Raw genomic sequence first — 26411 nt, forward strand, 5'->3', positions numbered from 1 at the left:
TAAGATGGAGTAACTGTTGGTAGGACACGATGGCGGAATATATAAAACACATATATATGTGCAACGACAGTTATTAAATATCTTTACCAGTAATACATCGATAGTCGGAACTTTATGGATATCATTACAAATACTATAGACATCTAAATTAATTGCTTTAATATTATGTCATATTCCCAATAATACCCCACCTCCTCTCCTGTAGTTTAAAACAGTAAATTTACGATCGGATCTAAATATCTGGTAAGAATTTAAATCAATGATTTCACCATCTTTTACACTATCGTGTAACCACGTTTCAGTCAGTACGATGATATCGTAAGGTACCTGAGTTGTTGCATGAAATAAGTCTTTTAATTTTGTATTAACACCTCCTACATTCTGGTAGTAACAAATAAGATTAGAATTATAGATATAAGGTTGCGGGAGTTGTAGTCCAGGTGACGTATTTAAGACCATCGAGGAAGTAGGAGGTATTGGTGTTTGAGGAGAAGCAGTTGAAGAGACTGGTTGCTACAAGTCGCTTAAGCCGAAAACTTCTGATTTTAATTTCCGAATTAAATTTTTGTAAAAACAACAATTCTCGTAGTCCCAGCTAGCATGAGAGATCTGTTCTGTATTTAAGTTATCCCTAGCCTGAATACTAGAGCAGTTGATACATTTCCATTGATCATTTTGAACTTTACACTCTTTTAACTCATGTTCTTTAGAGCATTTTGGACAAGAAAGAGTTTTCTTACAAGTTTTTACAGAGTGATTAAAACCATTGCACTTGTAACAACGCAAAACATCTACAGCATCGTAAATATTGCAGCCGTCCAAACCAATTAGGCAGTGGCCTAGGTTCAGTGCTTTTTTATATGAGGAAATGTCAACTTGCAGTATTATTTGATGTAGGTTTCGTCGTCTTTTTATAGGCAAATATTTTAAGAGAGTACACTGCGAATTATCTGAAAATATATGTTTATTTTGTTTCAATAGGTAAGGTACTATCATTTCTTCACTTATATCCTCTGATATACCTGAAATACGAATTCTTGGTAAGGGTGTCTTGACATCACGAATGTCATAATTTTCGTTTAAATTATTATCATGTGCAAGTTTTTTAAATTCACCAGGGTTTTGGCATTTTAAAAATACACCACCATTTTTTATGGGTTTGACTTTCGCAATTCCGATTTCATCAGAAATTCCAGGGCTGATTGATGTTAGAATGTCAGATTTAGTTTGAGCAATACTTTGAGCTCCATTTTTTGGTTTGACTACAATGGCAGACGCGTTTTTGAGGGTAGCAGCATACGATGCAACTGATTCTGTGGGAATTTGTAATTCACGATTATGATAGTGTTGATTCATCATTTTAATTTCTTCGCGTAATAGTGTGTTTTCGTGTTTTAAATCCTCGATTTGCTGACTGAAGAAAGTAAAGTTTTTATTAACTGTGCGTGTAAAATCAACAAAAATATCTCTTAGACAATCTGGAAGCTTCCCTATTGCGGCACTATCAAAAAGTGACATGGATGGTACAGAAGTTAGAATATTTTCCGTGTTTGTTACAGAGGTCGAAGTTGAACTGCAGTAATCACAACTCCAAGATTTTATTAAGCCTGTCTCTTTCATAGAAATAACATCATTTTTGTTTAAGTTGGCACAAGACAGGTGGTAATTAGCGCTACATCCCTTACGACATGCTATATAATCGTCATTTCTATTTATATACTTGTTGCACATTTTACATTTAACCGCCATTGCAAGGTATAATTCCCCCAAAAGGGGGAATTCGCAAAAACTGTACCAGAAAATACGTTTATAAGAACTTTATAAGAAAATGGTGTATTCAATAAACGATCTTAAGTACTAGGGTATACGAGCCATATTCAAAAGAGGCCCATACCGAAACACCCTTTTGGAACGAACTCACCACCACAGGAATGCAGAAATTAGACCAGGGATGACACCTAATAGTTAAAAATTTAAGTGAACAAATAACCTCAAAAAATCGCCGAGATTACTGGAGCACCAAAACACAACACACGCACCGGTGATGCCGACTCTCGAAGTTGATTAATTGATCAATGTACGAGTAAAGATCAAATTTAAAAAAAGGGGATGAAAGTTTGTACCCCAAGAACATAGAGAGACAAAACGTGAAGTTAGTGAACACCGTGTTTCATGATCATGATCTAACCACAACTGCTTTAAAAGAAGAAACTGACTTTTCCAAACCCCTCATCAAGAAAAATCACCTAGTAAGCGGTATTATTGACAACAGACAACAGTCAAAGTCGTAAAACCAGTATATCTCTTGTGGTAGTATACGTATTCGAAGGTGACTAAGCAGTGTCGCCAAATGTAATCGCACAGGTTGTAACCCCTATTGTAACTGTTGCAATGTAACCTAATTGTAACTGCATAACTAGACCGGCTTTGGTTGATTTATTAGTCAGATTTTGTGATAGTTAAAAAATGGTATGTTTTTTACAAAAAGTGGGATAAAACTAGAATTCATCCCAAATTTTTTTGACAGCTAAAATAGGGGTTTTTGCTTCAGAATTTGTCATTGGCCCTCAGCGGCAGCAGTTACTGTCAATAATTTTTCATAACTTAATAACTAATTATCGGTGAAATGTAGTGATAAAATTAAGAAAAACCATGAATAAGCAGCTGTAGTCACCACATAGCGTGCATCCACACCACTATCAGTGTAAATCCACCCAAATTCCATTCTTCCTAATAACTCACTTTTGAGGTTATGTTTGTAGCGAAAGCGTCCCAGCCACCAACAATGGACAAACAAGACAAAATGGAAGAAGACGACCCAATGGAAATCGACGACACCACTCCCAATGCACAAATAATAGTCCGCGAATCGTCCGGCGTCCACATAATCGGGGGCCCCACCAACGTCAGCGACCCCAACAAAATGGACACGTCTTCATCCTCCATCGAGCCGCCCCCAACCCCGAAGCCCCCCGAACCCGCCCCCAAAAAACTCGACGTAGTGGTACTGGATGACGACGAAGACGAACCCGTCCCGACAAAAAAATCAAAAAAGAAGGCCGACGACGACGGCGTCGAGATCATCGATTTGGTGCAGAAGTCCGTGAATAGCAAGTGCATCAACTACGCGTGCATGAGTGGCAAGGAGCTGATGGTCGCCCCGAATTTGTGTCTGTCGTACTATCGGGTGAAGAACGCGGGAAACGGGAAGAAGGAGGTGTGCACGGACTGCTACGATATAGCGATCAGGGAGTACGATATGTTGGCGACGGAGTTGAAGAGCGGGAATGTATTGTGTAATGTGGAGGTTCCGATCAGGAATGATACGGTGGAGATTGATGATTCCGACGAGGAGGACCAGGAATTGCGGATTCCTCCGATCGATGATGAGAATTTTAGTTTTATTGAGGAGAATTTTGAGAGGGTGTTGAGCGAGACGTTGGCGAAGTTGAATTTCGAGGGGCAGACGGAGAAGGAGGTCGCGTTTTTGAAGTCGAAGAAGGATAAGATTAGTGAGACGATTAATGAGATTCAGGGGATGATTAAGGGGACGAGGAACTCGCTGGATACGATACAGATTAATTTGTATAACCAGTTTCGGACTGATACGTTGGAGACGAGCGTCATTTCGATTATTGATGATCATTATACGTCAGGAGTGCCGATAGTCAGAACAGGTATGTGCGTTTATTACAGTCAAACTTCCATTAATGGAATTTTTACGTAAGTCATAATTTACCATTTCAATTAAATGTAAAAATCTAAACAAGGTATAGAAAGTGTGTGAATTTGTTGTACCTATAATTGTTTTGAAATTTTACGTGATAATGATTTAAATATACGACATTCACCTTTTTTTTAATGACACTATTTTTTATAATCTATATATTAATTGTAATCGAGTCTACTTTACGTTTTCTCGACATTTCATGACCCCTAGAATACAAAGAAATAGGTCCGGACAGACACCTGCACTTGTGGTTTATAAATTCGTGTTGAATTCTTACCCTAGACGTCTAGTTTTTTGAAAAAAAAAAACTTAAAATTGTATAACAATATCTATAAGTTCGTGTTCTGTTTCTACCCTTGACATGCAGATTTTTTGAAAAAAAAATCCAAAAGTGGGCTTTATAAACTTGCTGTTAACGTTGCTTTTAGAGTTCAAAATTGTCATTTATAAACTCTGTTGCCGTTGATAGTAACTTTGAAGTTCAACCTTTGCCATATTTAAAGGGGTTGTAGAAGAAAAGTGGAGGGTTTAAGTCGATTAGCACAAAAATTTACCATTTTATACATGTTTTAAATTTCTTGTTGCCGAAATAAGTCTACACGTATTAAGAAAAAAAGCCAAAATGGAACCCCGCCCACTCGCCCTATCTCATTTATGATGATTTTTAATATTTTAAAATGTTAATATTAGTATTTGATAAGATAAGATTGATTTTGGCACTTTTATCAGTTTCCACTCCTAATCGAAACAAAAGCATAGCTAGCCCCGCCCACCCACCCTGTGTCCTTTTCAGTGATTGATTTTATGCGATTTAAATGAAATGAATGATCTTAACCTGAACAGAAAATTTTATGCGCTTTGAATGAAATGAATGATCTTATACTGAACAGAAATAAAAATAGTCATTATAATGAGAAGAGGGAGGTGGGCGGAGCTAGTGCATGCTAAGAAAAGATTGATTGTGGCAAATGATATACCTTCCAAGAAAATAGAGGGTGGGTGGGCGGGGCTAGTACCTGCTAAAATAAGATGATTTTGGCACTTTTCACATTTTCGAACATAATTTTCTAGCAAATAGTATACCAAAAAAAGGCACGATTAGCGTTTTTTTTATTTATTTTTTTTACATGCTAGATTCTATTAATAGTTCTTACTTTCACTCGGCAGAAGAAGATAATTAGCCCCGCCCACCCACCCTGTGTCCTTTTCAGTGATTGATTTTATGCGATTTAAATGAAATGAATGATCTTAACCTGAACAGAAGATTTTATGCGCTTTGAATGAAATGAATGATCTTATACTGGACAGAAATTAAAATAGTCATTAGAATGAGAAGAGTGAGGTGGGCGGAGCTAGTACATGCTAAGAAAAGATTGATTGTGGCAAATGATATACCTTCTAAGAAAATAGAGGGTGGGTGGGCGGGGATAAGACTGATTTTGGCACTTTTAACATTTTCGACCACAATTTTCTAGCAAATAGTATAACAAAAAAAAGGTACGCTTAGCGCTTTTTTATTTTTTTTACATTCTAGATTCTATTTTTAGTTCTTACTCGACAGAAGAAGATAATTAGCCCCGCCCACCCACCCTATTTCTTTTTCAGTGATTGATTTTCTTCAATTTTAATGAAATAAATGATCTTATGTTGAACAGAAACAAAATTAGTCGTTAAAATGAGAAGAGGCGGGGTGGGCGGGGCTAGTACTTGTTAAGATAAGACCGATTTTGGCAAATGACATACCTTTCAAGAAAATAGAAAGCGGGTGGGCGGGGCTAGTACTAAAATAACATTATTTTGGCACTTTTGACATTTTTTTAGTTTCTAGATTCTATTATTAGTTTCCATTCCTACTACAAACAAAAACATTACTAACATTTTTCCTTTTTTGTAAATATGTGTAGACTTCTTTTCACAACATAAATTTAAAATGGACAATTTGTATTAGAAAATATCGATTTTGCAATTAGGCCCCGATCCATAATTGCTAAATCCATATTTCCTTGCAAAAATGTAGTATTTTAACCAGGTTTTAAGTTTCTTGTGAAAATATGACTATGTATATCAAGAAAAAAAAGGCAAAATACAAGCCCCGCCCACCCACCCTATCTCGATTCTGATGATTTTTTTTTATTCGTCGTAAGTCGAGGGGCGGAGCTTAATTGTAAAATCCTTATTTTTCTACGAGAAATTGCCATTTGAAATATGGTCTTAAGTAATCGTGTTATACAAAGAAAACTAAATAAGTATATTAATTAAAAAAGAAAACCAAAAGAAAAGTCCCACCCATCTGTCTCGATCTCAACCGTAATGAATTTTTCATTCATTGTCAGACCAAGGGGCGGAGCCTAATTGCAAAATCCTTTACCATTTTGAACATGTTTTATCTTTCTTGTTGTGAAAAGAAGACTACACATATTAATGAAAGTAGTGGGGCTTAATTTTTTTTTAATATATAGTTTTCTTTTAATAACAGATTAAACATATTGTCAGTTTCTTGTTGGGAAAAGAAGACTTCGTATATTTAAAAAAATGGACCAAATATAAGCCCCGCCCCTTTTCAATTGTGATGAATGCTTTATTCATCATGAGCTGAAGGGCGGAGTTTCTCATTTCTGTACAAGAAATTACCATATGACCTGTGTTGTTAAAAGGGTAGAATTTTCTAGAAAAATAATATGTTAACAATTGAACTCCGCCCCTCGTCTGATTAGGAATGAAAAATTCATCACAATTGAGATCGGGGTGGGTGGGTGGGGCTTAATCTTTGTTTTTTTCTTTATGTACATAGTTTTCTTTCAACAATTTTTTGACGCAAAGAACAAGAGATACTATAATAAAAAACATGAAGTCAATCTATTATTCAATCATTTGCAACTGGAAAATTTAAAATGAAAACTCGAAAAGATATCGTAAAATTAAAGAAACAAAAACGAAAAATTGAAAAAACAAATAATTATAAAATCGGAACATTGAAATATTTTAAAAATAAAGAAAACAAAAAACTGAATCGAAAAAATGCAAAATCTAGAAATTGAATTGAAAAGTTGAAAAATTGAAGAAAAAAATCAAGTCAAATAAGCTTCGGGAACGGATTTATGTCACTGGTTTTTAGTTCATAGAGGTTATCAGAAATAAAAACCGCAAACAAATTATAATTGTTCAGAGAAGTGGGATTTATTTGGCTGCACTTGAGAGGCGAAGGAAGTTCTGTTGAAGTAACCTTCGACCAATTTTTTTTTTTTTTTCTATTTTTGTTCGATTGTGATTTAATAATTTTAGTCCTATTTTGAGAACACAAACTCATTCAAATCAAACTAATTTCTACGTGACATTATTTCGATGTATAAACATAAATATACACTTGAGCTTCAGATTGCTTTTACCTAGTGTGGAAGGACAAGGGGTGTTATTTATGCCTCTGACTTTGACTTTACGGCGGTTATTACAAACCGAAAATCGTAAAATCAAATTCTATAATTTTTTTAAAGAGTTGGATTTGTCGGATTGTCCTTAACCTTCGACCAATTCTTTACTGGTCAATATTAACACAAAATCCACACCTGATGCTGTATAAACATAAACAGTCAAAGTTAAGCATGTAGTCAAATTGAGAACACATTTTCCCATTCCCCAGAGTCCGTCACTGTGCCGCCGCAACGCAAGAGCCAAAGAACCGCCTCGAAACGCATATCTTACGCAGAAGTGGACAGCCCCAATAGTAACAGCCCTAAACCGAAAGATCCCGAAAGCGGCGAAGTCCCCACAGACGTACCCATCGTGGGAAAAATGGAGCCCCCTTCAGTCAACATAGGTAACTTTCTACCTCTCCCTCTTAGTCAAACCAAAAATTAATTTCTTGTAGACGACGTCTACTACATCTCCCGTGAAAACTCGGCCGGTTGTTGGATCAAAGCGCGCCTCAGGTCAGTCGTGCTCCCCGGAATCATCCACAACGGCCACGCCTCCACTAACACCCTCTACAAAATGCTCGAACTCAAACAACACAAGGAAAGAGTGGTCGACGGCAAAAATATCGCCTCGATGAAACACTCCCGAATTCGCCTGGAAACGGGAACTCGAGTGATCGCGGCTTTCAGAGAAATAAGTCCCACGGGAGAGGTGCGCAAAACCCGCCACGACTACTACTATTCGGGGATCGTGGCGGAGCCCCCCGTCGCTCAAAACAAGTACAGATATTTGATATTCTTCGACATCGGGTACTCACAGTACGTGAATTACACCAACGTCCATGTTGTCTTTGAGTGGAGCAAGAACGTGTGGGAGGACATGCACGTGAACTCGCGCGCGTTCATCAAGAAGTATCTGGAGAGTCCCGACAGACCCATGGTGAAGTTGTCCAAAGGACAGACCGTCAGAGTGGAGTATAACGGTAAATGGGTCCTCTGCACCATCTTGAACGTGGATTGTTCGCTGGTTTTGGTGTTTTTCGACTCGTTGAATCGCACTGAGTGGATTTACAGAGGGTCGACAAGGTTGAGCCCGATGTTTAAAGAGGAACAGAACGCGGCGAAAAGACACACCGGAGGTCGTACGTCCATCAGGAAAGGCGATCCGGTAGGTCGATTCACTACAGTCGGGCGCCAGTTTTCAACTTTGTTTTTTTTTTCAGAGCGAATCCGCCACCATCGTCCAGTACACCAAAAACAGCGACTTCGAGAAACCCACCGACAACACCCGAAGCGTCCGCGCCGTGGCTAGAAAAAGCACCGCGAGACCCGAAACTACCGCCCCGGGTCAGTTCGTCCCCTTCTTGCCCCCCGTCAACAACAACGTCATGGCGATGGAGCCCACCAGCAAGATCATGGTATAGTCGAACGGTTGACTTCGTCGTCTGTGGTCTAAACTTTGACATTGCAGTATTTCACCCCACGTGACCAAGTCATCACGCAGCGCCTCTACCGCCCGCACGTGTGCTCTCCGTCTTGTAAAGACTACGTGAGACACAATTTGAGCAAATTGAGGGGTCACAACCCTCTGTCTAAACCCTTATTGTGCGGGTGGGCCCGTATCACCCAAAGGGTGAAAGGGAGAAAGGAGATCGTCTATAAGGCGCCGTGCAGTCGCATTTTGCGGAATATGGCGGAAATTCACCAGTATTTGAGGATGACGAAGAGCGAAATGACGGTGGATTTGTTCGATTTTAACCACATGGTGAGGTGTTTGGCGGAGTTCAATGTGGAGTGTACGCCGGATCCGAAGGATCTGTCGAAGGGTAAGTGAATAATAATATTGTAGGTAAAAACGCCGGACAGGTGCCCTTACCACTAGACCACGGAGCGGCTTAAGGGGGAACGCTAGACGAGAGACAAGTTTGAATTGGGCGCCATTTGTTGGCTTAAACGCAACCAGCAATGCTTCTTTTAATCCACCTGACGCGCTGGGATAGACGACTACCGGACGTGAGTCATAAAAGTATCGTAAGCCGATAATGCAGAATAATGATAATTTATGACAGGCGGCCCACAACATACCTTCAGCACAGAATAATCATTTCTCGTATTCTTTTGACATATTAATTTTAATATTCGAGATAGTTATTATATTATTCAAACACAATTTAGACACTGTAGAGTAAACAAGGCTTATCAAGCCCGTCTATTAGTTTATTCGCCTAAATGTATTATTAATACCGTTTTCAAATTACACCAAAATTGAAAAATCGAAAACTTAATAATTGAAAAATTGAAACATTTTAAATGAAAAAAATCGGTAAACCGAAAAATTGAAAAATTTATAAATCGAGAAATTGAACAATCTAAAAATTAAACAATTTAAAAATCGAAACATCAAGGAAAACAAAAAATTAACGGAACATCTAGAACTTAAAAATTGAAAAATTAAAATACCTATCGAAAAATTGAAAAACCGAGAAATCGAAACATCAAAAAATGGAAAAATTGAAGAACCGAAACATTGCAAAATCTCAGAACTGAAATACTGAAAAACTGAAAAATGGAAGGAAAATTGAAAAATCGAAAAAGTGAAAAAATTCAGAACTGATATCTTGAAAAACTGAAAAATGGAAACAAAATTGAAGAATCGGAAAAATGAAAAAATCCAAAACTGAAACATTGAAAAATCCAGAAATCGTAAAATTGAAAAATCACAATTGTAGAAAGAATTGAAAAATCAAGAAATACAGAAATGGGAAAATCAAAAAATCAGTTAATCGAAAAATTGAAAAGTCGAAAAATTTAGAAACGTCAAAAATTAAAAACTGAAAAATAAAAAAAATTTAAAATCGTAAAACTGAAATATCGTGAAGTTAATAAATTGAAAAACTGAAAATTTTTGAAAAAAAAAATCGTATCAAAAACTAAAAATTCAAAAAATCGAGAAATTGAACAATCAAAAAATCAAAACATTGAAATCCCAGTAAGTTGATAAATAGGAAAATTTAAAACACAAAAATTTTAAAAATCCAAGAATTGAACAACAAAAAAAATCTAAGCCTGAAAACTCAGAAAATTGAATGATCGAGAACAAAAAATCTAAAATTTAAAAATTCGACAAATTGAAAAATCATGGAACTGAAAAATCGAAAAGTCGAGATAGTGAGAAATCTAAAAGCCTAAAACTTTAAAAACTGAAAAATTAAAATATCGAAAAATTTAAAAACCGAGAAAACACAATATCAAAAATTTGAAAAATTGAAGAAACGAAATATTGCAAAATTCCAAAGCTGAAATATTGAAAAACCTAAAAATGGAAGGAAAATTAAAGAATCGAAACAGTGAAAAAATCCCAAACTGAAACATTGAAAAATTGAGAAATGGAAAAATGGGAAAATCAAAAAAATTTGTCTAAAGAGTTTAGACAGTACTTCCCTCGCTATCGGAAACGTGACGACTGCATGCCTATTATGTTTTTTTTTTCACATTAGATTTCAAAGCATTCGGTTTTGTAGTTCCTGATTAAATCAATCAAATAAATTTGCGTATTCATAAAAATTTTTGAGTCACCCTGTATATCCGAATCCAAAAAATATGAATGGAATGATAAATTACAAGAAGAGACTCATCATATTTTGTAAATTTTAAATAGGATTATACGGCAAACTTTTGAGCTGACATCATCAATTTTTTGGAGGGGATAAGCAAATATATTTGGACTAAAAATTTATTATGCTCTTTATAACCTTAAAACATTTGCAAGATTTCAAAGCATTGGGTTCTGTAGTTCCTGATTAAATCAATAAAATAAATTTACGCATTCATTAATTTTTGGGGTCATCCTGTATATGCAAATCCAAAAAACATGAATGGAATGATAAATCACAACAAGAGACTCATCATATTTTACACAATTTAGATAGGATTTATTCATCAATTTTTTAGAGGGGATAAGTAAATATATTGTGATTAAAACGGTCCTGGTTTAATAACAAAAAAATATTGTTCGTCTATAAAACAAGCTCGTCTTAGACAAAGTATTCGTAAAAAAAATATGTCGTAAAAAAATTTACGTATGCTGGTCCCGACTGCGATTATAGTTTAAATATTTTTTAGAAAATCCTGTCATGGATGTAGAAACATTTGTGACAGCCAAAGAGGTTTTTTTGAGAAAATTATCTTTGAATTTAGACCAAATTTAAATAGACACTAGGCAACAGGCACATTTGGGCAAAAGAAAGAGAAATTAGAGTTACGGTTCAAATTTTGGACGTATTTACAAACTTAGACCAACTACAGCAATAGCTAAAACTGTGGAGTCTCTGTTGTATAGTACATTTAGAGGTAACAGTTATACATACTATGGACAGCAAAGTGAGGAAAAAGCTGTCAAGTGTTTTGAAATAAATAAAAATATAAAAACTGAACGGTGTGGCTTGTTTATTTCAAAACAATTTCCTTACTTGGCTGCTAGTCCGGACAGGGTTCTACAGGATAGGAGTGCATTAGTCGAAATTAAATGCCCTTCAAAATCGCAAGATTTGTCTCCCGAAGAAGCGGTTAGAAAAAAAATAATCAAATTTTGTACATTGACAGACAGAGAATTGAAACTAAAAAAAAATCATGATTACTACTTTCAAGTCCAGGGACAAATGCTTGTTACGGGTATTTCACAAGTTTATTTTGTTGTATGGACACCCAATGGAATAAATATAGAAAAAATTTATAAAGACGAAGAAGTATATGTAAAAAGATGGCAGATAAACTTGGCAGATTTTGCTTTGGCGCATTATTGCCCGAAATAATTGATTTAAGAAGAAAGAGGAACCTGCCTTTGCGAGAGATTTTTTAAAATAAATAAAATTTGTTTCTATTTTTTTATGTACTTTAATAATTTATTAGGAGTACATTTTTCATTACCACGACTTGCATATTTTTATTATAAATATATTTTGAAAATGATCTCTCGGCAAATGAAAACATATACGAGCACTTTTTTCGAGTAAACAATGAAGGGAGAAGTTACTGGGCGTAGGGCTTTTTTAAAACACCTCCTTTCTGGGATAACACTTAGCTACTTATACGTGTTAAACAAAAGCTGAATTTTACATATTTTTTATTAAGACCCACCACTGACCCGGAAATGACCGGCATTCAGGCAAGACTTCTATCATTACGGGTACTAAGACCAAGTAATGATATGCTTTGATTATATTAACAGAACAACTTTCGAGATTCTAGAATTACAGCATACAAATTAGTCTGCTATTATTCTCTAATCTCACCCCATCCCCAAGAGTCAAGCGTAACTACCGATCATTTATCCGCGCATCACATGAAAAGTGACCTACACTACTCTGACCTACTGGTGCTAATCTAATCTGACTGACATGATCAGACTGTTCAAGAAACTTACGAACAATATGACATGTTCCTAACAAAACAGCTTTTTGAATTTTGACAATTATTGAATCATTCAAGTGTAAAGACTTTAAATTCTCAACTAAGCTATTTGGAACTACACCTACATTAGAGATAACTAGGGGTAGAATTGAAATTTTTTTAAGATTTAACATGGATTTCATTTCTATCGATAATTGTAGATATTTTTTTTTATAGATATATTTTTTTATTATTATTATAAATATGTTTATTAGTTTTATTAATTAAGAAAGCAATATATATTAACAATAATATTACAATGAATTTTTAGTAATCATGTGTATTGAATTCAGCATCCTGAGTGGAGTAAAAATATTATAGTTCCCCAGTTTTAATTCGGTTTTATGATAGTACCTCATTGCGTAAAAGTTAATTTTCTTAACAATAGATTACTACGGCCGGTCCTGGCGGCTTGTTATAAAGCTGAGTTCCTTGCCATAAATTAGAAAAATCAGCCGAGAACTCTAACAATCAGCTTATGGTAAAGCAGGCGATAAGGGTTTTACCTGAAAGTCGCTTCCGTAAATTTTAGTGGCGCTCCTATCGGCAAAGTACTGAACTAACTCAACGAACTCAAATTCCGTCGAATTGATACCCATTTTTTTCAATAACTGTTAGTTTTGGTTAAAAACTCTGCTAACCAATAGATCATTAATTTTCCTCTGATATTCCTGTTAAAATTATTCGACGTATTTTGCATTAATTTGTGGTATATTTTGATTTTAATAAACACATTATTATTTAAACAAATTGTACCACTAACAAACATTTAATGATTCTGCGCCCTGTAAAAAGTGATGTTTTATCCATGTGCGAATTTTCAAGCGATTTTATGATGGTTATAACTCAAAAACCTTGAAAAGAAAACATAAAATGGTGCTTTTTTACGATATTTCTCAGCCATGTTTTTTTAGTTGATTGAACTGGTCTCTGCGCCCTAGAATATGAAAAAAACTGCAGTTTGATGTATGACACATCTATATTAATATCATTTTTTCATGCAAAAAACCAAAAAAATGTTATACCTCGTCTAGCGAGTCCCCTTAAAACTAGTAATTGTGTCGCCACAATATCATTAATAAGAGTATAATAGGTCCAATGAGCTCTACTCTATAACAAATCAATAATAATAATAATAATACTAAATTTAAAATAAAGGTCTGGAGCAAGTCCCAGTTCCCGTCATCAACGGCATCAACAACGAAATGCTCGACTTCTGCAACTACGCCACCAAGCGCGTGCCCATGGAGGACGTCCCCTTGAACACCAATCCCGAGTTTTTGATTGGCTGCGACTGTACAGACGACTGCGCGGTAACTCCGCCCCCGTTTACGTCCCAACCACACTAACTTCGTCGTTTCAGGATAAGTCGAAGTGCGCTTGTTGGCAGCTGACCCTCGAAGGGTCCAAATACATGGGTAAAAACGTGGACCCTAACAGCATAGGTTATGTTTATCGCCGCCTCCACGAACAAGTCCTAACCGGAATATACGAGTGCAATACCAGATGTAAATGTGGCCCGACTTGTTTGAACAGGGTGGTCCAAAATCCCATGTCGATCAAACTTCAGGTGTTTAGAACGCATAATCGCGGCTGGGGGATCAGGTGCGTCAACGATGTACCCCAAGGGACGTTCATTTGTATTTATGCCGGGACTATACATACCGAGCAGATGGCCAATGAGGTATAAATCAAATTTCCACACCGTTTACCGAACAGATGGACTTGGTTTTTCACTATATATTTATTTGTTTGTAGGACGGGGTGACCTACGGGGATGAGTACTTCGCCGAGTTGGACTACATCGAAAACTGCGAGAAGCACAAGGAGGACTACGAGAGCGACGTGAACGAGCCCGATAGTCCGCGGAGTCGGTCGGTGACGCCCGACGACGACGAGGACGAAGAAGAGAAGAAGAAGTTCGATGGGAGGCGACGAAGGTGGAATAAGGTACCGGAGGATAATGATTTCACGCCGGCGTATCCGCTGATACGGGGCGACTTTGAGAATTCGATGAAGCTGCGGAGGAGGAAGGAGGAGGAGCCGAAGACTGAGCCTCCGGAGACGAAGGAGAAGATCAAAGAGGAGAGGAAGGTGTCGACGGATACTATAACGAACGAAATTGAGACTGTTACCATTTCGGATGACGAGGATGGTGGGTGGTTTTTTTTGTGGGGAGGGGGTGGTGATTTTTTTGTTTATTTTGTTGTAGATCCGAAAGAGGTGTTGAGTTTTAATCCGAAGTCAGGGTCGGAGTTGGACGAGAGTAAGCCCCGGCACGTGTCCGTTCGGAGTTTCTTCGCAGAGGAGGAGCCGTATATTATGGATACGAAAAATGCTGGCAATATTGGGAGGTTTTTGAATGTAAGTTTATTATTTTCAAAAAACTTGGTGAGTTAGTTGTTACAGATATTTTGAGTATTTACGGTACCAATGGAGGTCAGTGGGTTTTAATCGAGACATTTTTAATAGGGACAGTTTTTATAACCTCATGAAATTTGACGTGAACTTGTATTTAGGGGAATGTAGTTGTACCAACCAAAAAAAAGGTTACCTAATATATATTTTCAAAGACGGTGGTAATAATAATTGTACATACTAGGTTTCTCAAGGATCCTTTGTCAGTCAAACTCTATTTTTTATTTATAATAACGACATATTTACTGCTTTTTACACTTTCAATTTGTATTTCAAACCAAATATTCTCCCGGGGCCCTAAAAACGCTGTATTTTTGGAATCAGCACCTCGAAATCTATATTCTAACATTTTTGGAGAATCTATTGACATCTTTTTCAAAGTCAAAATTTTTCAAAACCCCTTAATTTGAATTTTTCAACATTTGTTATTGTCCAGGGACATAAAAACGATATATTTTTGGAATCAGCACGTCGAAAACTATATTCCAGATTTCTTTAGGCCTTTTGTAAATTTGATTAAACTCAGAATCAAAATTCCCTTGTTATGAAAATTTCGTAATTTTCCGACCCCTTTCGAAGCTTTATTCCAAAGGTGAAATCAATCAATTTATATAATTGAAAAAAAGAAAAATTGTATGACCGAAAAATTACAAATTAACACTGAAAAATGACAAATCGGAAAATTGAAAATTTTTAAATTGAAAACTCGAAAAACTGTAAATCGAAAACTTGTAAAAACTTAAAAGTCACAGAAACGAAACTGAAAAATCTAAAACCAAAAATAGATAAAATTATAAAATGAAACATTTCTTTTCTTTAATTTTTTGATTTGTGATTTGATTGTGATCATTAGCGGAAGAATTAAAAATTGAAAAATTAAAAAATTGCAGACCGAAAAACTGTAGACACGAAAAATTGAAAAATTTATAACAGAAAAACTTTTAAATCGAAAAATTAAATACATAATCGAAAAATTGAAGAAACAAAAACTGATTAATTGACAAATTCAAAAATTAAATAGTTTTAAAACTGAAAACGCACAAAATTCCAAATCGAAAAAGCGAAACAGAAAATCGAATAAAACAATGTAGAAATCGAAAAATCTGAAAGTTGAAAAATCCAAAAATTATAAAAACGAAAAACTGTAAAAGCGAAAAATCGTAAAATTAAACAGTTTTAAGATAGAAAAATTACGAATAGAAAACTTGAAAAATAGCAACATTATAAAGTAACAATAATCCAAAATTTCCGGAATCGAAAAATCACATATTAAAAAATTAAAGGAACGAAACAATAACCGAAAAATTAAAAATTGAAAAATGCAAACAACTGCAAACCAAAAAATTGTAAAAATGAAAAATTGAAATTTCTAATAAATAAAAAATTCAAAAGTTGAAATCAATCAGTTAAAAAAATTGAAAAAACGAAAAACTGTAAAATCGGAAAATTTTATGATCGAAAAATTACAAATTTTACGACAAATGGTGTAAATAATCTTAAAATTAAAAAAACGGGAAAATGGAAAAAAACTGTAAAATCGGAAAATTGTAAAATCGAAAAATTCTAAGATTGAAAAATGACAATCGAAAAGTTGAAAAATTTAAAATTGAAAACTCCAAAAAGTGCAAATCTAAAACTAAAAGTAGATTAAATTATTAAATCAAAAAATTGCAAATCGAAAAATCGTAAAATCGAAAATTTCGAGTATCGAAAAATCACATCATGCATACAAAAATCATATGATTGAAAAATTATTATAAATTTAAAATTTGTAAATAATCTAAAAATTAAAGTAACAAAAAGTCGAAAAATTCAGAAATCAGTAAAGACTTTTTCTTGTAGATTTCGACTTCATTTGTTCGATAATTCCTACCATTTTTCCACAAGCACCCATTGAAATGAGTTTTCTGACTTTTTTTTAAACTTGCTTTTCAAACCGAAGATTTCCAAATTCTTGTCCTGGGACCATAAAACTGCTATATTTTTTAAATCAGCACATCAAATTTATATTTCAAAGTTGCTTAAGTATTTTTGCAAACCAAAATTTTCAAAAGCCCTTTTATGAAAATTTCGGAATTTTTATTTAACAAAAGATTTTTTTCTTGTATATTTCGACCTCCAGAAGTCACTGTCGGTCTCATTTCTGCGATAACTCCTGTCATTTTTCCAGAATCACCTATTGAAATATGACAGCTTTTTGGATTTTTTTTAATTTGCCATTTCAAGGCGAATATTTCTAAAATCATGCCCCGGGAACATAAAAGTGCTATATTTTTGGGACCAGTACATCGAAATCTATAGTCCAGAATTTTTTGACAATTTTTAGACAACTTTTAAAACCAAAATTTTTCAGTGATGACGATTTTGGAATTTTTCTACCATATTCGACACTTAAAAAAAGACTTTTTTTGTACGTTTCGACCTCCAAAAGTCACTTTCGGCCTCATTTCTTCGATAACTCCTGTCATTTTTCCAAAATCGCCTATTGAAATATAACAGCTTTTTGGATTTTTTTTATTTTGCCATTTCAAGCCGAATATTTCTAAAATCTTGCCCCGGGAGCATAAAAGTGCTATATTTTTGGAACCAGTACTTCGAAATCTATATTGCAGAATTTTTTGAGAATTTTTAAACAACTTTTTCAAAATCAAAATTTTTCAGTTATGACAATTTTAGAATTTTTTTACCATATTCGACACTCAACAAAAGACATTCTCTTGTACGTTTCGACTTCCAGAAGTTCCTTTCAGCGTTATTTCTTTGATAAGTTGTACCATTTTCCCTTCGCCCATTAAAATATGAGTTTTTGAATTTTTGAAAGTTTGAATTTCAAACTGAATGTGTATTTTAAGACGGGACGATAAAAACGCTATATTTTTGGAATCAGCACATCGAAATCCATGTTCCAGATTTTTTTAAGAGTCTTTTCTAAAGTTTTTCAAAACTTAAATTTTTGAAAATCTCCCTCCCATGAAAATTTTGGAATTTTTCGATCACCTTCGAAGCTTAACGAAAGATTTTTTCTTGTAGATTTCGACCTCATTTCTTTGATAATTCCTACCATTTTTCCAGAATCACTAACTGAAATGAGTTTTCAGATTTTTTAAAACTTGCATTTCAAACCGAAAATTTCTAAAAAAAAAAAAATGGGGCCGTAAAAATGCTATATTTTTGGAATCAGCACATTGAAATCTATATCTCAGAATTTTTTGAGGATTTTTAGACAACTTTTGCAAAACCAAAATTTTTCAAAACTTCTTTTATGAAAATTTCGGAATTTTTCGACCACCTTTGAAACTTGACTAAACCAGATGTTACTTTCGGTCTCATTTCTTTCATAACTAATGGAGTTTTTTTTAAAGTTTTAATTCGTGTTTCAAGCCAAATATTTCTAAAATCTTGCTCTCAGACCATAAAAACACTATATTTTTGGAATCAGCACGTCGAAATCTGCATCTCCCAATTTTTTTGAGGATTTTCGGGCAGCTTTTTCAAGACCAAAATTTTCAGTGTAAAAATTTTGGAATTTTTCGACCACCTTTGAAACTTGAAGAAATACATTTTCTTGTACATTTCGACCTCCAGAAGTTCTTTCGGCCTCATTTTTTCAATAACTCCTACCATTTTTCCATACCGCGAAATAAAACATTTTTTGAATTTTTGAAAATTGCATTTCAAACTTGAGTATTACTAAAATATTGCCCAGAGTCATAAAAACAATATATTTTTGGAATCAGCACGTCGAAAATTATATTTCAGATTTTTTTTAGGCTCTTGTAAATTTTTCCAAATTTCTCCCTTATGAAAATTTAGGAATTTTCCGACCACTTTCGAGGTTTAATTAAAGACTTCTTCTTGTAGATTTCGACCTCATTTCTTCAATAATTCCTACCATTTTTCTAGAATCACCCATTGAACTGAGTTTTCTGATTTTTTTTTAAACTTGCATTTCAAACAGAAAATTTCTAAAATCTTGCCTTGGGACCATAAAAATGCTATATTTTTGTAATCAGCACATTGAAATCTATATCTCAGAATTTTTTGAGTATTGTTATACGACTTTTGCAAAACCAAAATTTTTCAAAACTTTTATGAAAATTTTGGAATTTTTCGACCACCTTTGAAACTTGACTAGACCAGATGTTACTTTCGGTCTCATTTCTTCCATAACTAATGAAGTTTTTTTTAAGTTTTAATTCGTGTTTCAAGTCAAATATTTCTAAAATCTAGCTCTCAGACCATAAAAACACTATATTTTTGGAATCAGCACGTCGAAATCTGTATCTCCCAATTTTTTGAGGATTTTCGGGCAACTTTTTAAAAACCAAAATTTTCAGTGTAAAAATTTTGGAATTTTTCGACCACCTTTGAAACCTGACGAAATACATTTTCTTCTACATTTCGACCTCCAGAAGTTCTTTCGGCTTCATTTTTTCAATAACTCCTACCATTTTCCATAACGCGAAATAAGACATTTTTTTGAATTTTTGAAAATTGCGATTCAAACTGAGTATTTCTAAAATATTGCCCAGAGGCATAAAAACGATATATTTTTAGAATCAGCACGTCGAAAATTATATTTAAGATTTTTTTTTAGGCTCTTGTAAAGTTTTTCAAACCCTAAATTTTTCAAAATTTCTCCCTTATGAAAATTTCGGAATTTTCCGACCACTTTCGAGGCTTAACTAAAGATTTCTTCTCGTAGATTTCGACCTCATTTCTTCAATAATTCCTACCATTTTTCTAGAATCACCCATTGAACTGTGTTTTCTGATTTTTTTTTAAACTTGCATTTCAAACCGAAAATTTCTAAAATCTTGCCCTGGGACCATAAAAATGCTATATTTTTGGAATCAGCACATTAAAATCTATATCTCAGAATTTTTTGAGTATTTTTAGACAACTTTTGCAAAACCAAAATTTTTCAAAACTTCTTTTATGAAAATTTCGGAATTTCAAACCCAATATTTCTAAAGTCTTGTCCGAGATGCTATATTTTTGTAACCAGTACGTCGAAATCTATATTCGAAAATTTTTTAAAAATTTTGGACGTTTTCAAAACCAAACTTTTTGAGTTATGACGATTTTGGAATTTTCATATTCGACACTTAACAAAAGACATTTTCTTGTACGTTTCGACTTCTAGAAGTTCCTTTCGGTGTCATTTCTTCGATAACTTCTACCACTTTCCCATCGCCTATTGAAATATGAGTTTTTCAAATTTTTGAAAATTTTATTTTCAAACTGAATATTTTAAGATGTTGCCCCGGGGCGATAAAAACGCTATATTTTTGGATCAGCACGTTGAAATCTTACAAATCCAAAATTTTTCAAAATCCCTTTTATGAAAATTTCGGAATTTTTCTTGTTGTAGATTTCGACATTATTTCTTCTATAATTCCTATCATTTTTTCAAAATCGCTTATTGAAATATGACAGTTTTTTGGATTTTTTTTTAATTTAAGATTCCAAACCGAAAATTTCTAAGTTTGCCATATTTTTCGAATCAGCCCGTCGAAATTTTTGTCTTCGATAACTTGTACCATTTTTCCCGAATCGATCATTGAAATATGACATTTTTTTTATTTGCGATTTCAAACCGAATATTTTTAAAATTTTGCCATATTTTTGGAATCAGCCCTTCGAAATCTGTATTCCAGAATTTTTTGAGGATTTTTAGACAATTTTTTCAAAACCAAAATTTTTCAGTTATGAAAATTTCGGAATTTTTCGACTAACTTAGCTAAAGACATTTTTTCGTACATTTCGACCTCAAGAAGTTAATTTTGGCGTCATTAATTCGATAACTCGGACCATTTTTCCAGAATCGCTCATTGAAATATTGTGAGTTTTTTTGATTTTTTTAAATTTGCATTTCAAACCAAATATTTCTAAAGTCTTGCCCCGGGATCATAAAAACGCTATATTTTTTAAATTAACACGTCGAAATCTATGTTTTAGGATTTTTGAGATTTTGGCCAACTTCATTAAAACCGAAATTTTTCAATTAAATTTTAACCATATGCGATACTTCGCAAAAAAGATTTTCTTGTAAATTTCGACCTCTAAAAGTTAACTTCGGCTTCATTTCTTCGACAACTTCGAACATTTTCTTCAGAATTGAATTGCCCGTTGAAATAAGACCATGTTGTTTTTTTTTTTTTTTTTTGAAATATATATTTTGCCCCGAGGCCATCAAAATACTATATTTTTGGGAACAGTACGTAGAAATCTGTCCCATTTTTTTTTTTTTGAGAATTTTTAGACAGTATTTTTCAAAATCAAAATTTTTCTTTACTCTTTATGAACTTTTTTTTTTCCTTCGAAATTTGACTAAACATATTTTCGTGTACATTTCGGCCTCATTTCTTTGATAACTCGTACCATTTTTCCAGAATCGAGCATTGAAATATGACATTTTTTTGGATTTTTTTTTTAATTTGGCATTTCAAACCCAACATTTCTAAAATTTTGCCATATTTTTGGAATCAGCCCTTCGAAATCTGTATTCCAGAATTTTTTGAGGATTTTTATACAACTTTTTCAAGACAAAAATTATGACAATTTCGGAATTTTTCGACCAACTTTGAAACTTAACTAAAGACATTATCTTTTGTAGTCATTTTCGGATTTGTTCGACAACTCTTAGTGCTTTTCCGGAATTACCTATTGAAATGAGCTTTTGATTTTTTATTTTTTTTTTTTTTTGAAACTTACATTTTAAACCGAAAATTTCGAAATTCTTGCCCTGAGACCATATTATTTTTGGAATCAGCACATCGAAATTTACATTCAAAAATTTGTTGAGTATTTTTAGACAAATTTGGCAAACCAAAATTTTTCAAAATCCCTTTTATGAAAATCTCTGAATTTTTCGACCACCATAGAAACTTAACCAAAGATATTTTCTTGTACATTTCGACTTCCAAAATTGAACATTGAAATATGACAGTTCTTTTTTTTAAGATTCCAAACCGATCATTTGTAAAATCTTGCCATATTTTTGGAATCAGCCCCTCCAAATTTATATTCCAGATTTTTTTCAGGATTTTTAAACAACTTTTTCAAAACCAAACATTTTTTTTAATTATGAAAATTTTGGAATTTTTCGACCAACTTCGAAACTTAGCGAGAGACATTTTGTTGTACGTTTCGACTTCCAGAAGTTCCTTTCGGCCTCAGTTTTTTGATAACTCCTGCCGTTTTTGCAGAACGCGAAATATGGCAGTTTTTTGAATTTTTGAAAATTTGCATTTCATACTGAATATTTATAAAATATTGCCCCGGGACCCTGAAAACGCTATATTTTTGAAATCAGCACCTCGTAAACTATATTCCAGATTTTTTTTAGGCTCTTGTAAATGTTTTCAAGCCCGAAATTTTTCAAAATTCCACTCTTATGAAAATTTCTGAATTTTCTGACCACTTTCGAAGCTTAACTAAAGACTTTCTTGTAGATTTCGACCCCATTTCTTCCATGATTCCTAGCATAAATCTATATTCCAGATTTTTTTTGTAAACTTTTTCAAAATCCCCTTCGTATAAAAATTTTGGGATTTTTCCACCATCTTCGAAGTTTAACTAAAGAGATTGTCTTGTAGATTTCGACCTTCAGAAATTACAGACGGCCTTATTTCTTGATTTTTTTTTTAATTTGCGATTTCAAAACGAACATTTCTAAAATTTTGCCTTTTAAGGATTTTCAGACAACTTTTTCAAAACTAAAATTTTTCAATCAAAATTTCAACCATCTTGGAAACTTAACTAAAGACATTTTCATCTACATTTCGACCTCTAAAAGTTACTTTCTCCTTTATTTCTTCGATAACTCTGAGTACTTTTTCAGAATCGCCAACTGAAATATGATTTTTTTGGATTTTTTTTTAAATTTGCAGTTGAAAATGAATTTTTCTAAAAACTTGCTCCGAGTTCATAAAAACACTATATTTTTGGAATTAGGTCGAAGAAATCTATATCACAGAATTTTTTGAGGATCTTTAGGCAACTTTATCAAAACCAAAATTTTTCAGTCATTTTGTAGAATCGCCCATTGAAATATCGATGAGTTGTTTTTTTTTTTGGATTTTTTTTAAATACATATTTCAAACCCAATATTTCTAAAAATCTTGCCCCGGAACCACAAACACACACTATTTTTGGAAACAAAGCATCGAAAACCATGTCCCAGAATTTCTAGAGAATTTTTGGCCAACTTTTTCAAAACCAGATTTTTTCGATTATGAAAATTTTGGATTTTTTCCGTCATCTTCCACACTTAACTAAAGGCATTTTCTTGTACCTTCCGACCTCATCTAGTTTCTGCCTCATGTTTTGAGTAACTCCGGCTGTTTTTCCAAAATCACTCATTAAAATACGAGTTTTTTGGAATCAGCACGTCGAAATGTATATGCCAGGATTTTAAAAAAAAGTTTTTGAAAATCAACATTTTTCAATAATAAGTCGTAAGCAACTTCAAAGTTTGCTGTTAACAGTGTAGTTTAGCAATTTCTTAAATTTAATCACCCTCTCTCACTGACAGGCATGTCTTGCCCTTTCTGAAAACTTTCAGGTTAGAGTAGGCTACGGAAATGCTTTTTCATGTCTTTGATTAGATCTTACGCGTCAAAATTTGAACTTGTTAAATTAAATTTCGAATAAAGTTGTTTGTTTGTCAACTCATGAATGATGGGTTGCCTAGAGTAAAGGGTCGATTCCATGGCGCCATACATTAATTTTAAATTCGACCTTCCAATAGTAAATCCCTTGAATCGTGGCTTTCCAGTTTGAACTACACTGGAAAGTTGGAATCATTGAAATTTGCTTGCATTTTGTCAAGTCATAAACAAAACTTAGTAATAAAGAAACGTCAGCTTCAACCATCTTACGTCATATAATAATAATATATGATCTAAGTCAACCACAATTCTATGTGGTAATAGTTTAAGTTAACGGTGTCACTTATATGTTAAGTTGTGTTAAGTGAATGTATAAACTTGTTTTTTTTTAATGTGTCACTTGTGTTATTCTACTCAGAAAACAATAAAAACCACGATCAAAGGTAGCCATGAAACTGACGACGAAAATTCTATCCAAAACAAATCTTCAAATGGCTGCCTTGATCGTGTTTTTTATCGGTCTCACTGGATATTTTGATACTCGAATGAAGCGACTAAAATTTCGTCTGCGACTTCAGTGGTTGTTTACATAACCTCACTAATTTTGTTAGTGATAAAAATGTCAAATCTAGTAACTTTATTTTTTTAGCATTCTTGTTCGCCGAATGTGTTCGTCCAGAACGTCTTCGTCGATACTCACGACCTGAGGTTCCCCTGGGTGGCCTTCTTCTGCTCTCAGTTCATAAGGGCCGGTACGGAGCTGACTTGGAACTACAACTACGACATCGGCAGCGTGCCAGGAAGAGTGTTATATTGTCATTGTGGTTCCTTAGAATGTAAAGGGAGGTTGTTGTAAAACCAGTGTGTGTTTAATGTAAAAGTAAATAAACAAGTCGTGTTTTTAAATAATTTTATAATAATACATCAATTTCTTTAAATCAATCTACACAGCATGTTTTTTACATTCATACGCACGTTAAAAATGCAGTTAAAAAAACATTAACAGCCAAAAAATTTGTCATAATCTTTGAAAAAACTGGTAAAATCCTGCACCAACCCAACTCTATAATTTCGTTATTTCAAAATTCCCTCCACGAGATTCTCTGGCAGTGGTGACAACAATGATTAAGTACAGCGAACTGAAACTTCAATTTCACCAGTTTTCCGACAAATAAGTGATGCAACGACTTTAAAAAAATAAGAATTCTTTAGAGATAACCTGGATGTCAACACAACGTGAAAAAAATCCAAATAACTTATTGCTCGCGCGGATTTTGACATGCAGATCACCATCACATAAAATCTACCATTAAGTACTCGAAACAAAAGTAGCAAGAAATTATACGGAATGCCATTTGTACGGAACTATGCGTGTTTTCAACGAAATACTGTCGCCAACCTTTAGTATACCGACTTAATACTAGAACCAACGTGAATTTCCGAAGATCCTTGAAACTGCTGCCTGACAATTTTGCTATTAAATTATAAATACTTAAAGCAAAAACGAGAAATCTATCCAGCCGATCTCATCCACACCACCACACTACTCTCATTGGAGACACCATGCATGATCGAAACCAACGGAAACAAAACGGGGGAGGGGACGACGGGAGGGGCAAAGCGATTACTATACCGAGAGTACGTTGATTTTCTCTGTTTGATAGAAAAAGATTAACATTGCGCGTGCCGAGGACTAGGTGAGGAGGAGGAAGAGGAGAGAGAAAATGAAGAGAACAGTCGCTCGTAGAGAGGCTCTCTCATTCATACAAATTGAGACAAACAGATACAATATAGAGTTACGGCTAAGATAATTATAATAATACAGTATGTACTGGGATCGAGACGGTTACCGTCCCTGTTCGAATGTCTGGGCCTGGCCCGCACTACACAGCACTGTTTAGTTCGTATGGTGATGACCGGCAGTCAAGTTACGACACGTCTTGGTCCTCTACGTCTTGGAGCTGCTCTTTAGGCTCCGCCTCTCCTGAAAACCACAACACGTTACATACATTTGCGTCGTTTACCCCATCGCAAAATTTTCCCCTCCAAACCTAATCAATCCCACCTAACGCTACGCATTCAAGGCTCCGTCGCAGTTACTTGCGTAAGTGCAACAATAAATTACTCCGAGCAATAAAAGTCCGATAAAGACGATTTTATTTCCAATTTCATCTGCGTACCAACACCTTGGATATTCTTGACCTCTGCTTGCTTATCTTCAGACAACGACTTAAGTCGCTATCGAATCTTTCAACTTTAGAATTTGCTCGGTTAGTCATCGATAAATACCAATATTTGCCTGATAAGGCGCAATTTGTGACCATCATATTTAATTTTACAGGTTAATTTATTGCCCGATTTACGCCACTGTTTCGCATCGTCGGCTCTGAATTTATTTTAACAATTTTGTTTTAAAGTAAAAAGTCTTTCGCAAATAAACACTCGGTCTGAAAACAGCGGCAGCTGGTGATATCTGGCGATATTTATTCACGTTGTGGTAACTTTAGCGCTTACTAATTTTGACTACGAATTTAAACAACGTCAATTTCACCAGTCACGTAAACTTCGTTCCTGGTGAAGCCGCTTTCGTACGTTAGTCACATCCGCATCGCATAATCTCATCGCCAAGAATAATGCGACTTTTTGTCGGTGGTCTTTCGACGAAATTCAGAACAGTTAAAAAGCGATTTACTTTTAATAATATTATTTAGTCAAATTTTGGTTGTGTTTTTGTTACATAAATCAAATTTTAAGAATCTCAATTCCACGTAAAACAACACCACAAAATTT

The 26411-nt window shown here is 34.2% G+C and overlaps 2 protein-coding genes across 2 annotated transcripts in view; one reads left to right on the top strand and one right to left on the bottom strand.

Moving 5' to 3' along the window:
- Window positions 1–2307: 2307 nt before the first annotated feature.
- On the top strand, window positions 2308–24530 carry LOC135140184 (histone-lysine N-methyltransferase eggless-like). The gene is made up of 11 exons (XM_064070611.1): window positions 2308–2704; window positions 2763–3677; window positions 7368–7544; window positions 7596–8308; window positions 8364–8558; window positions 8612–8966; window positions 13747–13901; window positions 13952–14272; window positions 14347–14743; window positions 14801–14952; window positions 24271–24530. The coding sequence occupies exons 2-11, from the start codon at window positions 2786–2788 to the stop codon at window positions 24475–24477; spliced, it is 3564 nt and encodes a 1187-aa protein (XP_063926681.1). The 5' UTR covers window positions 2308–2704; window positions 2763–2785; the 3' UTR covers window positions 24478–24530.
- Window positions 24518–26411, bottom strand: part of LOC135140185 (14-3-3 protein epsilon) — a 28623-nt gene continuing 26729 nt past the window's right edge. Inside the window, exon 4 of the mRNA XM_064070612.1 lies at window positions 24518–25605. Within this exon, the coding sequence (XP_063926682.1) occupies window positions 25550–25605 (56 nt within the window). The 3' untranslated portion in view covers window positions 24518–25549. The remainder of the gene's footprint in view (window positions 25606–26411) is intronic.

This window comes from Zophobas morio, unplaced genomic scaffold (genome assembly GCF_036711695.1).
Source record: "Zophobas morio isolate AGI-343-1 ecotype UQ-CSIRO unplaced genomic scaffold, CSIRO_AGI_Zmor_V1 ptg000038l, whole genome shotgun sequence".
Classification (NCBI taxonomy): domain Eukaryota; kingdom Metazoa; phylum Arthropoda; class Insecta; order Coleoptera; family Tenebrionidae; genus Zophobas; species Zophobas morio.

Coding starts and splice junctions, on each gene's coding strand:
- LOC135140184 (XM_064070611.1), top strand. CDS start 2,786: ATGGACAAACAAGACAAAATGGAAGAAGACGACCCAATGGAAATCGAC. Junction 7,545..7,595: donor GCCCCCTTCAGTCAACATAG/GTAACTTTCTAC, acceptor AATTTCTTGTAG/ACGACGTCTACTACATCTCC. Junction 13,902..13,951: donor ACTGTACAGACGACTGCGCG/GTAACTCCGCCC, acceptor TCGTCGTTTCAG/GATAAGTCGAAGTGCGCTTG.